The 15629-nt window shown below is 32.4% G+C and overlaps 1 protein-coding gene across 1 annotated transcript in view; it reads left to right on the top strand.

The window, feature by feature from the left end:
• Positions 1-15629, top strand: part of LOC123704249 (tau-tubulin kinase homolog Asator) — a gene marked incomplete at its 3' end in the record, with an annotated part of 57907 nt that overhangs the window by 17103 nt on the left and 25175 nt on the right. The window contains exons 2-8 of the mRNA XM_045652557.1: positions 1286-1644; positions 9479-9546; positions 11051-11136; positions 11450-11508; positions 13262-13397; positions 14150-14300; positions 14908-15049. Of these exons, the coding sequence (XP_045508513.1) occupies positions 1589-1644; positions 9479-9546; positions 11051-11136; positions 11450-11508; positions 13262-13397; positions 14150-14300; positions 14908-15049 (698 nt within the window). The remainder of the gene's footprint in view (positions 1-1285; positions 1645-9478; positions 9547-11050; positions 11137-11449; positions 11509-13261; positions 13398-14149; positions 14301-14907; positions 15050-15629) is intronic.

Raw genomic sequence — 15629 nt, 5'->3', positions numbered from 1 at the left:
TAATACCAAAAATACTACAAGTAATATACTAGCAAAGTACCGAGCTAGATTTTTTAAATTTGATCTGGTTAAGGAGTAAAAAAATAAAATGTTCGGTGGCGCTAGTTTCGGTGGTGTAGGCCTTTTAAAACAGATCGTTAAAAAATTATAAATAGACTGTGAATTGTGATTTAAACATAGTCTTTGATAATTTACATAATCAATAACTATAAACATTCATAGATAACAAAATTGTACAATTCGTATGCTAAGAATCGATAACCGCAGTAATTCTAAGGTATTTTAAACCCGGGTTAAAATCAACGCGGGTTTAAAATTACCTTAGACCTGTAAAGGATCAAAAGTTAATATCAGCTATTAACTGACAGACAGGCAATAAATAACATTTATTTAGTAACTGAGCTATACGCGTTGTTGTAAACAAAACACGCAGAGCATTCTTTAACATCTATTTTTAGAAACTACGGATTAAAAGAAAATCAGTGAATTTTGCACGCCTCTCGTTTGTATATTCAATCATACATATTTATAAATAACATGATTTCCGATTTATACGTGACAAAAAGAAAACCACTATAATTCTATAGACCGCGGGTAAAAATTGCTTAGTTACGATGATTTTGAAAAAAACCAAACTATTTTAAACCAGATCGGTCAAAATCTAAACTTTATCCGATAATTTGAATCGTGAAAACGTTACAGATAGGCTTTAAAATAAATATCTTAGTTAAATGTATGCATTAATCAAATTAAAATATATAGCTCTCCTTATCTGAACGTACTGCAAGAAGGAAATGTTTATAAGAAATATATTTTTAATTTTGCTCAATCAAGTGAATTCTATTTCTAAGCTACCTAATATAAACTATTCTATACATAATTATCTATACACACAATAAAATCGTAGGAAAGTCAAAACTGTACATTGAATTTTTTTTTTAAATAATATTTGGGGTGGAGCGTGCCGAAGCCAAAAATACATTTTTTATGTGTGTATGTCTGGGCTAATCTCAAAAAGTACTGCATGGATTTACTTCAAATTTGGTACAGAGACAACTTCAGACCTGAGGAAGGACATAAGATAGGTTTTATCCCGGAAATCTCACGGGAACGGGGAACTACGGGTTTTTCTTCGATTGCGCGGGCGAAGCCGTGGGCGGAAAGCTTGTAACATATACAGTACAACAGCTAGTAACAACATATTATACAGTACATATTACACCACACACATTAGTACTTAGGTAGTTACATGTTACTTACCTATTTTATTTTTTGTTTGTTCCAGGTGGAAATCGTCAACCAATCGTCTTCTAAAGTAGATAACAATCGAAAAAAGTTCCTTCAATTTATTTCACATCAGAAATAAATAAATAATTAGATGAAGTTTTCCCTAATATCAAAAATTTATATTTGCTCAAAAATAAAATACAACTCAACATTAATTATTATGTCCTTTTTCAGTAGCTATTCGATTTTGTACATAAATAATGTATAAAACTGCCAATACAAATTATTATTAGTAAATCGAATTGTTAGGTTATTGAAAAGAGATAGCTATATACCTATAGTGGCTGAGGGAAAGAAAGAGATGTCGCTAGTAGCACCGCGAAGGGTCCAGCTAGACTGGGCCCACTCTATACCTTGGTAAGTAATTTGTTTAAATTATTTAATATGTACTTTAAAATATATATTTTTTCCACCAATAGGTAATGTGCGTGGATGTGTAGCGAGGAATGTGTTTCTAAATAACCAATAGTATCGCACGCTTCAAACTTCAAACTAAATGAAGCAATATGATTGGTTATTTACAAACACATTCCTCGCTACGTCATATCCTCGCACATTATTGGTGGAAAATCAACCTAAAACATTCAGGAATACATACTACATACTATCTAGGTAATTATAACTTCGTTAATTAGATAGTATGAAGAATATTGATTTATGAACAATATCTTTATTCTGGCTAAAATATAACGAATATTATGTCCTACCATTTGAACGGTAGGTATGTAATAATCAGTTAATTTTAATCACTGAAAGAAAAATATATTTGCCTATCCCCCGTTTTATTTATTTAGGTAACGATTGTTATACAAGAAAATCAAGATGGAAATATAAATTTTTAACTGGCATTCAAAATTCCAATGAAATTGATAGAACAATTCAAGAACAATTATTTTCTTTGTTTTTTTCATAGGTACCTAACTACGTAACTACAAAGAAATTCTCGCTAACGTTCGACTTTATTTTTGTCTCCACTAACTACCTTATAATTTTATGTTACATTTTTTCTTGTGAATTCATTTTTTGATTTTATAATGCCTAACCACTGCCTCCCAAATAATAATTCACTCATATCTGTGGTAGGGACTATTTTTTTACTAGCTCCGTGGTCATTTCCAAATTCCATAAATTCCGATAGATGGCGCTATACATATAATATTCATAATCAGCTTGAAGGTAGCTAAAAATTAATTTTTATTATACGCATTTTATTAGTAGGTACTTCTAAGATATTTTTTACTACATATTATATATTATAGTTTGTAAGATTAAAAAAGCCTCTATTTCATAAATGAAAATAGCTTAAATACAAGTATTACAATTTTAATTTTGTCATTAATTTATATATAAATAAGTACACAATCAAAGTATTCAATGCTAATGCACAAAAATGCACAACTACATTAGGTATACAATGGGTGTTATTCACCCTCCATCAAACTCGGCTACGTAATATGGGGTAGAAAGTATTATCATGGCAATAACGTATTGTAGGGGCAAAGGTTTATTAATTTTCAATACAGTAATCGATGAATAACAAGGAAATACCATTTTCAAGTTCACAATGTATTTAATAACATTGTGGTATTTAATCATAACTAAGTTTAAGACTTTTAGTGTTATATATTTTCTACTTTATAATTCATAATCGATCATCAAATACTGTACCAGAATTAAAAAATACGCCTGAGAAATAGTTAAAGGCAAATACCTAAGTCTATTCTACACGGATAAAATAATTTAGCACATTATTTAGTTGATAGACTACTTTACGGCTTATAATGCTATCAATTCTGTAAAAAAGAAAGTAACGTTACTTACCTAATCTTCTATCAACTAAAAAAAGTATATTGTATCAAGAAAACTGAAAACAGAAAAAGTGATCCGCTAAGGTCGTTACCCTTTACCATACAAACTTCACTTGACATAACGAAAAATCAGGTTCCGTCAGCTGAGCGAACGCAGCCAACTTCACAATAGTGAAAATATCTGTCATGGTTTCCCGATCGATGTGTCTCCCGTGTAAAAATCGCGAAAAATGCGAATAATATGTCGCATTCAGAGGTAAAACACGCCATTAACACAGTGCGAGTGCTCTCAAGCGTAAGACAATAAAAATTAGCGGAGTTGATTTCTAGTGCAGTGTATTTTGAGTGAGATTTCAACGTATCTAAATTTATTCACGGAGCGACCGACTAACTCAATTTTCTCGGTGAGTTTTGTATTTTCTTTTCGCTCGCTGTCCATTAGCGTGTTCATAAATCACGCTTTTTAATTAACTGCGTAATTTTATATTGTTTTATCGAGAATTTTCACTGTGAATTACTAAAAATCGATTGGATGTGGGTGGGATAGGACGGGGTATGGCCATCTCGCTCGCGTATAACCCGGTCATGTTAAAAAGTGACGTAATACAAGCGCAGTGCATAATGTCATAGTGTAGAAAATTCGGTCGGGTTTTATGTTTTTTCTCTTTCTAACGTGGCCCACAATTTTCCAATTTAGAGTTGAAGATATTTTTATTTTCCGATGATTGCAGAAAAAACATTCCGTGTTGGAAATTGAGAAATAATATTATTATGATCGATATATTTGGTCAGACTATGCACGAAACTATATTACCAGTAATTCGCAATAGAGTTGTATTTTTTTATATTATTAACTAAAAACATAGCAATAAACTAACAAATAGTTATATTCAATAATTTTATTGATCAACACACCGTCACACGTAATAATTAGCACATTATTTCAATTTCTGGTACAAATCACGTATTGCGAAATAATCACGATTCACGATTCAACAAAATAACACCTAAAGAAATATAATTTCACACCAATAAAGAGGAATAAAAACGATTTTATTGGTCTGAAGTAGGTAATCTTTAAAATAGAATTTATTTCATTATATTTTTCCAATTAAATTAAGTAATAAATAATTATAAAAGACTAGCGGTCCGCCCCGGCTTCGCCCGTGGTACATATTTCGCAATGAAAGGTAGCCTATCTTCAGGGTCTAAAGATTGTCTGTGCCAAATTTCATCAAAATCGGTTGAGAGGTTTGTGGGAAAGCGTAACAGACAGACAGACAAAGTTACTTTCGCATAATTATAATATTTAGTAGGGATTATAAAAACAAAGCTGCCCCCTTTTCTGTTTTTTCTTCGTATAAGAACCGTCCTTGTCCGTGTCCGCCTTAAAAAGAACATAAAAAACTAATTGATTGAGCGGTTTTCAAGTTTCAAGCTTTGGTATTTTAATTAATTTATTATATTTTTAATATTAATTATTTATTTTCTATCAATGGTTATTTAAATTTTTAACATTAATAAATACCACTATGGTAATGTACCGATACATTGAAAAATAAACTTTATTTTGCATTCTCGGCCACTAAATTTTAACATGCTACTATAGTTATTACTATTAGCTTTATGTATGTTTGCATGTAACTGACATGATTGTATGTAACTGACGTCTTTACACTCAATTTCGACCCATCCTAAACAGACAGATTGATTTCATACTTTGTACACTTATCAACGATTGGTGACATAACAATAATTATAGAAAATTACATGCGTTTACGTTTTTAAACTAAATTAATTAACTATTTATTTCAATGAAATCAGATGCCAAGCCACAAATACTATTATATTAGAGTTTATAAGATAATATGATACCTGATACGTTAAGCTATAGTATTACTTAATATATTATATTACTATTGTTTTATGTATTACTAGCAAACCGGGCGAACTCCGTTTCGCCACCAGAGACACCTTTTCTTTGCTATAAACCTCACGGAGCCCGAGACCTTTCCAACAAATGCAAAACCGTGGAAATCGGTTCGTGCATTCTGGAGTTATAGCGCGTCAGGAAGGAAAACGCGACTTATTTTTATATAGTAGATTAGCGGACCTACAAAATGTTTGGTCTGCCAGAACACCCTATCACTTAAGGCAATATGAAAGTTTACGACTTATTATCAAATCTATGGAATATATACAATAATAACAGAACATGGTTAATCTTTACTGGAGAAGTTTATAACAGAATCTGTAACATAAGAAACTAACTAACTATGACAAATATTTATTTATTTCACTACACTTGCTTTGGAAGCACTTTGAATCATCAAAATTCAAAAATTCTAATGAAATTATTTACTACTGTTGCGGAAAGCAGTTTTTACAAATCATTGTATCAACTAGTGATCTACTCCCTTATTAATGATCTTACATACTAGCTGTTCGCCCTGTCTCTGCCTGAGTATCTGTTTCTATCTATAGTTTTTCCAATTTTAATATCCAATTGGAAAAAGCAAATATGATTAAAATTATGCTAAGACTAATATGAGTGGAACATTGTGGGCAGAACCGCTGGACAAAGCTAGTTCATATATAGAATAAGGCATTTACAATATATAACTATGAATACAAATGTGTATATTGTATAGTCTCTCATATCAATTGGTTTGATTGGACGTTTATTGACCAGAGAATTCTTGGAACTGTCAATTTATTATCTTCTAGCAATTTATTATTTGCAATAGTTAGTTGTATGTTTGCACAAGTTAATCTAGACACGCGGCAGCGTGTCAAGCCGAGTTCAAGCGAAGAGAACTGGCGAGCAGCAGCCGTGTGTATATTTACACGAACCATTTCGAGCCACTTTTCACCCCCTTATAACTCGAAAACTATTTAAGTTAAATAAACCAAATTTGGTACATATCAAGAGGACCTCAAGATAAACAAGAAACTTAAATTTCATAAATACAGATTAAACAGTTGCGTAGATATTAATATCCAAAAATCGCAATTTTTAAGACTGACTGACTTATAGACATATACAAAACCTAACCCACTTCCAGATGACCTAGACAGTTCAAATTTTGTAATCAACTAGGTAATAGTGAGTGTACAAAGGAAAAAATCAGAAAATACTGAATTTATCTGTATTTAATTTTTTTTTCAATGACATAAATTTTGTTTGTATGGAAAAATGGAAAAGTTTAAAAAGATAGAAAATATTATATTCACCTTACTAGTCTTAAAAAATAGATCAAAACTAGTCAGTGGCCGAAAAAAATTTTGAAATCCATCAATAAATGACTGAGATATAGATTATTGAAGTTTACATATTTTAGCGCGAAACATCTGTAGATTCGATGCGCCTCTGACATCACACTCACTCGCGCTAGTATCGCTAGGGCGGATTACTTCGATTGCATGATTTCTTTATTCAAAACTGTTATTAAACGTAAAATAAAATAAAATTGTAATAAAAATATTGCTCATACAGTTAAAAATAATATATAATTTTACATATTCACATTTATTTATTCTTTATTTATGAGAGTTTAGTTTAGTTTTAATTTCAGTGTAATGGAAGAAGGCTTCGTCGAAGGTCGAAATGATTTAATTTGCGTAATATTAATATGAGTGAAACATCTTTAGGCGCGTTTAGAGTAAAATTTCAAGATCGCGTCATAGCAATACCGTAACGTCATGGAGTAAGGCGACGATTCTTCTACAACGATCTTTGCATCTTGGTAATAGTGTGTGTACAAATTCACGCTGGATGTTTAGAAAATCATGTAATCTTTTAAACAGAAAACGAGTCTAACTCAGCCCCCGGAATCACAGACACAATAGAAAATCTATTGTGTCGTGGCCCGATCGGGCCGCTCGGGGCTCAATGGGTTTAAAAAAATGCAGATAATGACGGGGCAATGTGCGCTGACATTCATAATATACAAGAAAATATAGAAAATAATACTAAACAAACCATACAGAGAAACCGCAAGAAAAAATAATAAAAATCGTATAAAAAAAGTATTATATTCATAAAGTAAATCAAATTTGCAGAGTAATTTTCTGTACAAAAAGTAATGATATCCCACCAAAAACATAAATGTAAAATTTGGAGCCGAGTTCAATCGTTGACTTAATTTGCCAAAAAAAGAAATGAGATCTAAATGTGTGCCAAGTTCTGCAGACTGCCCAGAAATTTATTTACAAGGATGTATTAAGTTCTTAGGTTGACTGAAAACTCAATTGTTTTATTTTCCCTTAGAGAACAATGTTTATTCCAAAATATAACTTTTTTAATTTGAATAATATAATTATTTTCACAAAGCAAACAACTAATGACCTATTGAACCCCATAATTTGATGAGGCTAGTTTTACATACTGTTTATATTTTGTGAGGTTCTAAAAACTAGCCTCATCAAATTATGGGGTTCAATAGGTCATTAGTTGTTTGCTTTGTGAAAATAATTATATTATTCAAATTAAAAAAGTTATATTTTGGAATAAACATTGTTCTCTAAGGGAAAATAAAACAATTGAGTTTTCAGTCAACCTAAGAACTTAATACATCCTTGTAAATAAATTTCTGGGCAGTCTGCAGAACTTGGCACACATTTAGATCTCATTTCTTTTTTTGGCAAATTAAGTCAACGATTGAACTCGGCTCCAAATTTTACATTTATGTTTTTGGTGGGATATTCTTTAACCTGTTGTAAGATGAGTGAATAATGTTGAGTTTCCAATGCCTATTTTTTTTGTCACATAGGTACATATTATTTGACACAGTTTTACTAATAATCCACAAAAAATTTATAAATGTTGAGTTTTATAATAAGACTTTCTACAATTACTGGATTATTTATAAAAAAGCTTTATAATATTAAATAAGAAAAAAAAAATAGAGTATTCTTCATGTTATTTCATAGTTAGTACAAAGTGTATATTGTTCTTCATGTTTTTTTTTTTTAATGAAACTTCATTAGGCGCATTTATAGTAAAATTTCGGGGTCAATCATGGCAATACCGTCACGTCATGGAGAAAGGCGATTATTTTGGTATGTTGTTAAATAAGTTTCACTTCTGACACCTGTGCGTGCACGTCCTTTTTTCTCGCGACACATAACTAGCGCAATTCAAATGTTCGCTGCAGTAGCATGTCATAAGCCAACAAAGTTGATTTGAATTATCGAATATTCGATACAACATAAACATTGTCTAAGATGCTATCGCTCCCCCCGCGTACCGTCAGCACGATAGATAAGAATTATTGTTTATTTATACACGATTATTGCTTGTTTACAGTTGTTTTGTCGATATCACGATGTGTTTACGACGTTGCTTGGGAAGATTATGATTTTAAAATTACATAGTCTCAAAATTATTTAGCCGTGCTGAAGTAAGGCGAAAGTCAATGCGTAGAACATAAAATAGCGACTGGACAGGACATAGGTATAAAAATACGAAAAAATTAAGTGATCTAATTTTGTGCGAGAATACCTATATGTATAGGTATAAAGTTTATGCTGCAGTCATCTGGTTGAATATTCCATTTGATTAAATGACTAGTGCGTTCATTGAATGACAACATTTAATTGAATGTCAATGGAAAACCCGCATAGTTCCTCTCGAAAAATCCTAATCTTGGTCCTTTCTCAGGTCTCATTATATCTATGTATCACATTTCATCCGAATCAGATAGTTTTCTCTAAAAAACAGAAACGTACATAATCCAGTGGTGGGCTCTTGTACTATTTCCATATAACGTGGTTACCTTTTATTGAATTTGTCATGTTCCCGAGCGCTGACATTTAATAATTGTATTACGTTGATTAAAATGTTACGAGCTTAATATTATGAGTAATACAAACTGCGACGTTGCAGGTCAGCCGGGTTTTTAAGGTTAATCTATGTTGATATTATGGAGGAGTTTGTTTGTTTGATGGGGATAATCTTGGTAACGGCTAAATGTTGAAAAAGGGAGATCAATAACTTTATTGTCGCATTTAGAAGTTAATATAAGCCTATTATAATACTTAATAACTAAATATTTGAAATAAAGGAAGAAAAAACATTTATTTCAAGAACATAATATAATAATGCAGGACATATTTTTTAGTTTTTTTTTTATTTCAATTACAGCAATCTCTATTCCTTTCCACGGAAAGATTTAAACTAAAGGAGCTAAATAAAGCATTAGATAAGGATCTAAAAAAAAGTCTAATAAAATGTGTCATAAAGAAAGCTAGAGCTTTTATAGTTTAAGAGTCAGTGTACAAAATTACAAAATGTTTTTTTTTAAACATCTATTTCATTTTTATCATCATTTACTTAGATCTATTTAAAAGGGTATAAAAGTAATAAACTGTAATGTTTACAGGGAGCAGGCGGGGTGCGAAGCGTCGTACGGCGATATAGCGCCGCGCCCTACGCATCGATCTAGTAAGGGTTTGTTTTATTATATTAAGATATAGAAATGTATGAAATTGTTGGTAAAATTATTAAAAAGCCAATTTTAACGAAATATGTCTTACGGTGCATTTATATCAAACGAACATAGAGCTAGAGCAAGACCATTCTTTCGTGATATTTTAGTGTAAACGAAAGCTCGTATTCATAGTTGTTCAGAAATTCAAATTCAAATTCAAATTGCTTTATTTGCAGAATGTAGAATACAGATGATTTTAGATACAGATAATATAAATCCTTAAACATTCTGCTCGTAGTTGAGCGTGCAAATATATTATAAATTATAATATATTTGCACGCTCAGTATTATAACATTGCATACAATATTTTCGATACGCTCTTAAGAACAACGAAAGAATTCTCTACGCCTGTTTACACTAAAATAATTTGACATAGTGGGGTTAGAATGTGCAATCGCTCGTTTGATGTAAATGCACCGTTAAAACATGATGAGTGTGGTTTAAAGGTTCTAATATAATAGATTTTTCATAATAATATGTTTCCTTTTGACGTATTTGTATGATGAGTACTTATTTAATAAAAATTGATAATTTTGACTACCAAAAAATAATCAAAACACAGCTAATTTCACTACAATATAAAATCGATTACAAATTAATACTACGATACTTTCTTTAGTTATATTTACACTGTTTTCCTTGCTCTATAATATCCCGATTTTTCGGTTGATTTCATTTTATACCTGCGGTCTCCATCATACTACCCTTTCAGACCCTCAGTCGAAGCCTATCTAAAAATAACGTTATAATAAATTATGCTTCAATACTTTAGCTTTTATCGAGAGACACATATCTTTAATGTAAATCACGTTATGATCATAATATTTTTCCCTTTTTATATTTTTCTACCATTTAAAGCAATATTCCCTATTCAATATTAAATCAATATCTAGGACGACGCGGTTGGCGCAGTGGTAAAGTAACTGCCTACTGAGCCGACGGTCCCGGGTTCGATCCCCGGTCAGGGCAAATATTTGTGTGATGAACTCAATTATTTGTTCTTGGGTCTGGGTGTTATTATCTATATATGTATTTATTAAATATTATATTTATCGTCGCCTAGTACCCACAACACAAGCCTTAATTGAGCTTACTGTGGGACTAGGTCGATTTGTGTAATAATGTCCTATAATATTTATTTATTTATTTATCTGTCTGTTACGATTTTACGACACCAATAATTTGCTCGACATTTTCATACAAATAGATCGAAGTTTTTTGAAACATCATACAAAGTAAATAAAAATACAAAAAAATACGCTAATACATCCATCCATATATTACACCCATTGAAAGAATAGATCATGATTTATTTGCTATTCAAAAAAAGTGCGCCCTCTAGGGCACACTTTTTTCCCCGTTCTCTAGATCAGGGTAAAGTATATTGTCCATTATTTTCACAGGTTGTACTTTGCTATAACTTCATAAAGCCCATTTCTAATGCTCTTGTCATCTCGTTCCAGAATCTTCGTCGTCGTCAGCGGACACAGCATCCCAGGGCTCAGAGTCTGCGGAGCAAGCGCCGAAACATAAGAAAAATGAACAGCAGGTAGGTATTAATTATTGTGAGTCAGTTAAAAAAATTTAAAAAAGGCTTCTTAATGTTTAAATTATTGATTAAATAAAGGTTTAGATTGTTAAAAATGTGTTGTTTTCGTTCTTATATGAAATTGAAATAAAATTGAGATATCAAAGTTCTAATTCAATTGAAAAAATATCTTTATAAATCCCTATCATTATTTTATTATTTTCTATTAAAATAATATAATACAAAAAAAGATGATTCATAAATTTTCAGTCAAGTCCATGCCACTTTTATTAATATATTTATAATATTTAATATTATTTATGTAATTTTACAGAGAGAGGTGCGTCGGCCGCAGCCGGCAGCGCCCCGCGTTCAGACCAACCCATTGTTAAGGTGAGATGCCATTTTAATCTGATTCATTCCATTTACCATACAAATAAATTAGTGAAACTTAAAAATAAATATGGTTAGAAAAAAAAAACTGCCACCTAGTTACAACTGCCCGCCGAGACGAACGTCAAAACGCCAAGGAATAGAATACGCTATCGATAGAAATTGACATAAGCGTATGATGTTTTGCCTAAGGATTCGGTCACCCTACCAACGACAACGACGACCACCAAGAAAATTTTCATCCAGTCGCAATTAAATAAAATTGTGCAAAACACAATTAAAAATGAAATTTAAGAATTTCCTGTCGTATTGGTGTTTGGAAAAAAAAATTTGAGATCAATGGATAAACAAACAGGTTTTTTATAGAAACGGTGGCTCCTGGAAAAAAATGTATTTAACCTTTTTTATAGATAATTAGATGATCTACAATTTTGGTTCAGGTGATTGTATGATAAACTTACCATCTCGGCGAAAATCGCAAAAAACCCTATTTTTTTATTAATTGACCTCGAAATTTTTTATTTCCGAGTACTAGAATGACGGGAGATTTTAATATTGATTTTGAACAAATTTCGGCAAGATTGGAATTTTGGTCGTGGTCGTCGTCGTCTTTGGTAGTGTGACCGAACCATTACCAAAATGTCATGAGCTTATGTCAATAATTAGCGTTAGCAGTTTCTATTCCATGGCGTTACGTACGTTTGTCTAAAGGCCCAGGTTCTGTAAAGCTGATAAACATGTAAATTGTTTGTTTATATAATTGTAGACATAATAATATTATAATGAGTGTTTGACATAACATGTAAATACTCATATTATAGAGCAAAATCTTTTTCCAGTACCACAGATAGATTATACATATTTTCTCTGGGTTAACGATCAGAGACACTAAACATTTTATTAATGAATCTTTTTATTATTTTAATCCTAGAATAAACTTTAGAAAAAGAGGAAATCAAACATTTTGAACGACATGGAAAAAATTGTAGTCTTGAAAAGTAGAAAGACACGTTAATAGATTATATTATTTACAATAAAGTCCATATTCCTTTTTATTATCTACAAAGATCTACCTGTCATTCTGTTTATTTATAATGCATATTACGTTATTGTAATTAAAATCAAAGGTAACAGCGGTCACTTAGCCTTGATGTAACTCTATACTTTGCAGATTGATTTCTTATATCTTGTTGTGGTCGAGTCGCTTGGTGTAAATTAAACCTTATTAAATTACTAGCTGTGCCGCGCGGTTTCTTTGTGTACTTCTACAAATCTACTAAATTTGTATCTATTATTTATGTAAATGTTTACATCAACGTCTTTGTCTGAATTTGCATCTATACCTATATTTTAGATACGTTCGTTTATGTAAATGTTTTTATCTGCATCTGTCTCTATACCCATATTTTCGATATGCTCCTTTATCTGTGTTCCTAAATCTGTGTCTAAATGTATAATCTGTATAGAAACATATGGTTTAAAAAAAATAAATTTCTCATAAAATAATTTAAATGTTTTCATCGACATCTTTATCATCTTTATATATCTGTACATATATCAATATATTATTCAAGCGTAGAGTGATCAGGTACCTTCTAGGGAAGCGCGTACCATCTTAGACCACATCTCAGCTTAACATATTCAGGCGAGATTGTGGCCAAGCGCTTCCCTATCGACAATAAAAAATCTGTACCTATACCTGTATCTGTAAGTTGACCTGTATCTGTAAGTTGACCTGTATCTGCGTGCACAGGTCTCGCACGCTCCCGAACTTCGGCAACCGCTCGAAGGAGGCGTCCCGCTGCGACACGTCGCGGCGCGCGCACCACATCACCATGGCGACGGAGGACCTGCTGCAGCCCGGCCACGTGGTCAAGGAGCGGTGGAAGGTACGTGCAGACTATATTATATAGGTGGATAGGTAACAGTTACATATGGAGTGAATTTTTAACGATTTTTTGTTTAAGCAAAAACTGCATCATCATATTTTTCAAAACAATTTTCAGAGATGGAACTCAATGATTTAGAAGAAAAAAACTGTATTTTTGTACCAATAGAGATGTTGTTAGCAAATAAGATTGTGTTATTATGATTTAAAATAATTATTTCATAATTATAAGTTAAAAACAATAGTGGCCCCAGTATATTGCCCTGAGGTACACCGAAATTGTTGATAATATAGACAGATCGATGTGCTTAGTTTTTGAAATCCGTTCCCTCTAATGATTGTAGCACATTGTTAAAACATTAAATGATTTGAATATACGATTGAAATCAATCCACAATGTCTTTCATTTCATATTTTTCTAATTTATTCAATAGTGGTACACAGTCAAATGCTTTAGACTTGTCAAAAAAATAAAATACAAGTGCTAGTTGCACATTTTCTAATACTTTTGCTAATATCGGTACAAATGTAATATCTAAAGATTCATTTCTTACCATTCTTGTTCGTAAAAATCTGTGCTGTTAATTATCGGTTCTACGATAGTCGTCTAATTGACCAAATAATTAAATTTAAGTTTTATACATATGAATTTCCAACTTATGTATTCTACTTAAAGTTACATACATAAATTAAAGAAAATTACACGTTCGGGCATGCTTCAGAGGTAAGTAATTTATTCATTTCAATTTGTAGGTAATAAAGAAGATAGGCGGCGGTGGTTTCGGCGAGATATACGAGGGACTAGACTTGGTGACGCAGGAACAGGTCGCGCTGAAGGTGGAATCTGCGCGGCAAGCGAAGCAGGTGCTGAAGATGGAGGTGGCCGTGCTGAAAAAGCTGCAGGGTGAGTGGTAGTTGTAGTGGTTGGCAGTGTGTGGTGATATGGAGATACAATTTTATGACATTCAAGATTTTCTTACATTGCGGAATCTGAGACAAAGAAGAATTAGTGTGGTGACGTCTAAGAATTTGTGACACGAACAATTAGTTTAATTTAATTTATTTCTGTTTAAATATATTTTGCATACCCAGGTAGACTGTATTAGCATTATAAAACACCTACACATTTTGTAACTGCACTCTTGCAAATAAATGTAATTTGAATTTGAACGGTTGAGGGTTTTGGACGTGCAAGATTTGATGTCATTTTTCGATTTATTTAAAATTTTCCTAGTTTGTGATGCTTTGATTGGGGAAATTATGAAGATAAGTTCGACGTCGTATGTCACTGGGTAAAAATGTGAAATTGTGGTCTAACGTGTCGTTGAAGACCTTTTAGCTGTATTGGGAACAAAATTGACTGATGATGATTATGAGTTTGTTTTTGAGCGATTTGTGGTTGATTTGATTGTAACTGCACTTTTTACACTTTTCTTGCAGTTTTACTTTCTTTCCGCCCTTCCATAATTGAAATTGTGATTTTATTAATTAATTCCTTCGTCCGTCTATAGGCAAGGAGCACGTGTGCCGTTTCATAGGGTGCGGTCGTAACGCGCGGTTCAACTACGTGGTGATGCAGCTGCAGGGCCGCAACCTCGCCGAGCTGCGGCGCGCACAGCCGCGCGGCGCCTTCTCGCTCTCCACCACGCTGCGGTGAGACACACACACAGACACACACACATATAAATATATATTCAAACTTACACACACATGTATGTACATACGCACGCACGCATGCACGCATGCACGCAAAACGCACCATACGCACAAATACGTGCAAACACACACATACGCGGGCAGACTGAAAATCAGCGCTGTTCGGGTGTTAGCCCACATGGCTGAGTCTGTTCCGATTGCCAATTGCAAATATGTGTTTACTTTTTAAGTTAAGATAGTCTAAGTTTTTGTTGGCAATAAAGCTTTTTTTCTTTCTTTCTTTACATACGCACGCACATGCATGACCCACTTGCAGGTACGCACACGCTCACGTACACACAATGCAGCCAGAGACGCTCAGAAACATATGCACACAACCACACAGAGATATAGACAGCCACAAAAACATGCGTAAAGTGAGGCATGCAAATTTAATAAAAATAAATAAAATATATTGAACACGCACACGCCACTCACGTGACGTCATTGATAGATTGAAACAAACGCGCACACTTTTTATTAAATTATCTATATAAGTATTTATTTAAAATTATATACATATGTATGTTTATCAGCC

Source organism: Colias croceus, chromosome 29 (genome assembly GCF_905220415.1).
Source record: "Colias croceus chromosome 29, ilColCroc2.1".
In the NCBI taxonomy this organism is placed as follows: domain Eukaryota; kingdom Metazoa; phylum Arthropoda; class Insecta; order Lepidoptera; family Pieridae; genus Colias; species Colias croceus.
The sequence above is the reverse complement of the archived record's forward strand: the minus strand, read 5'-3'. Positions and strand labels throughout refer to the sequence as shown.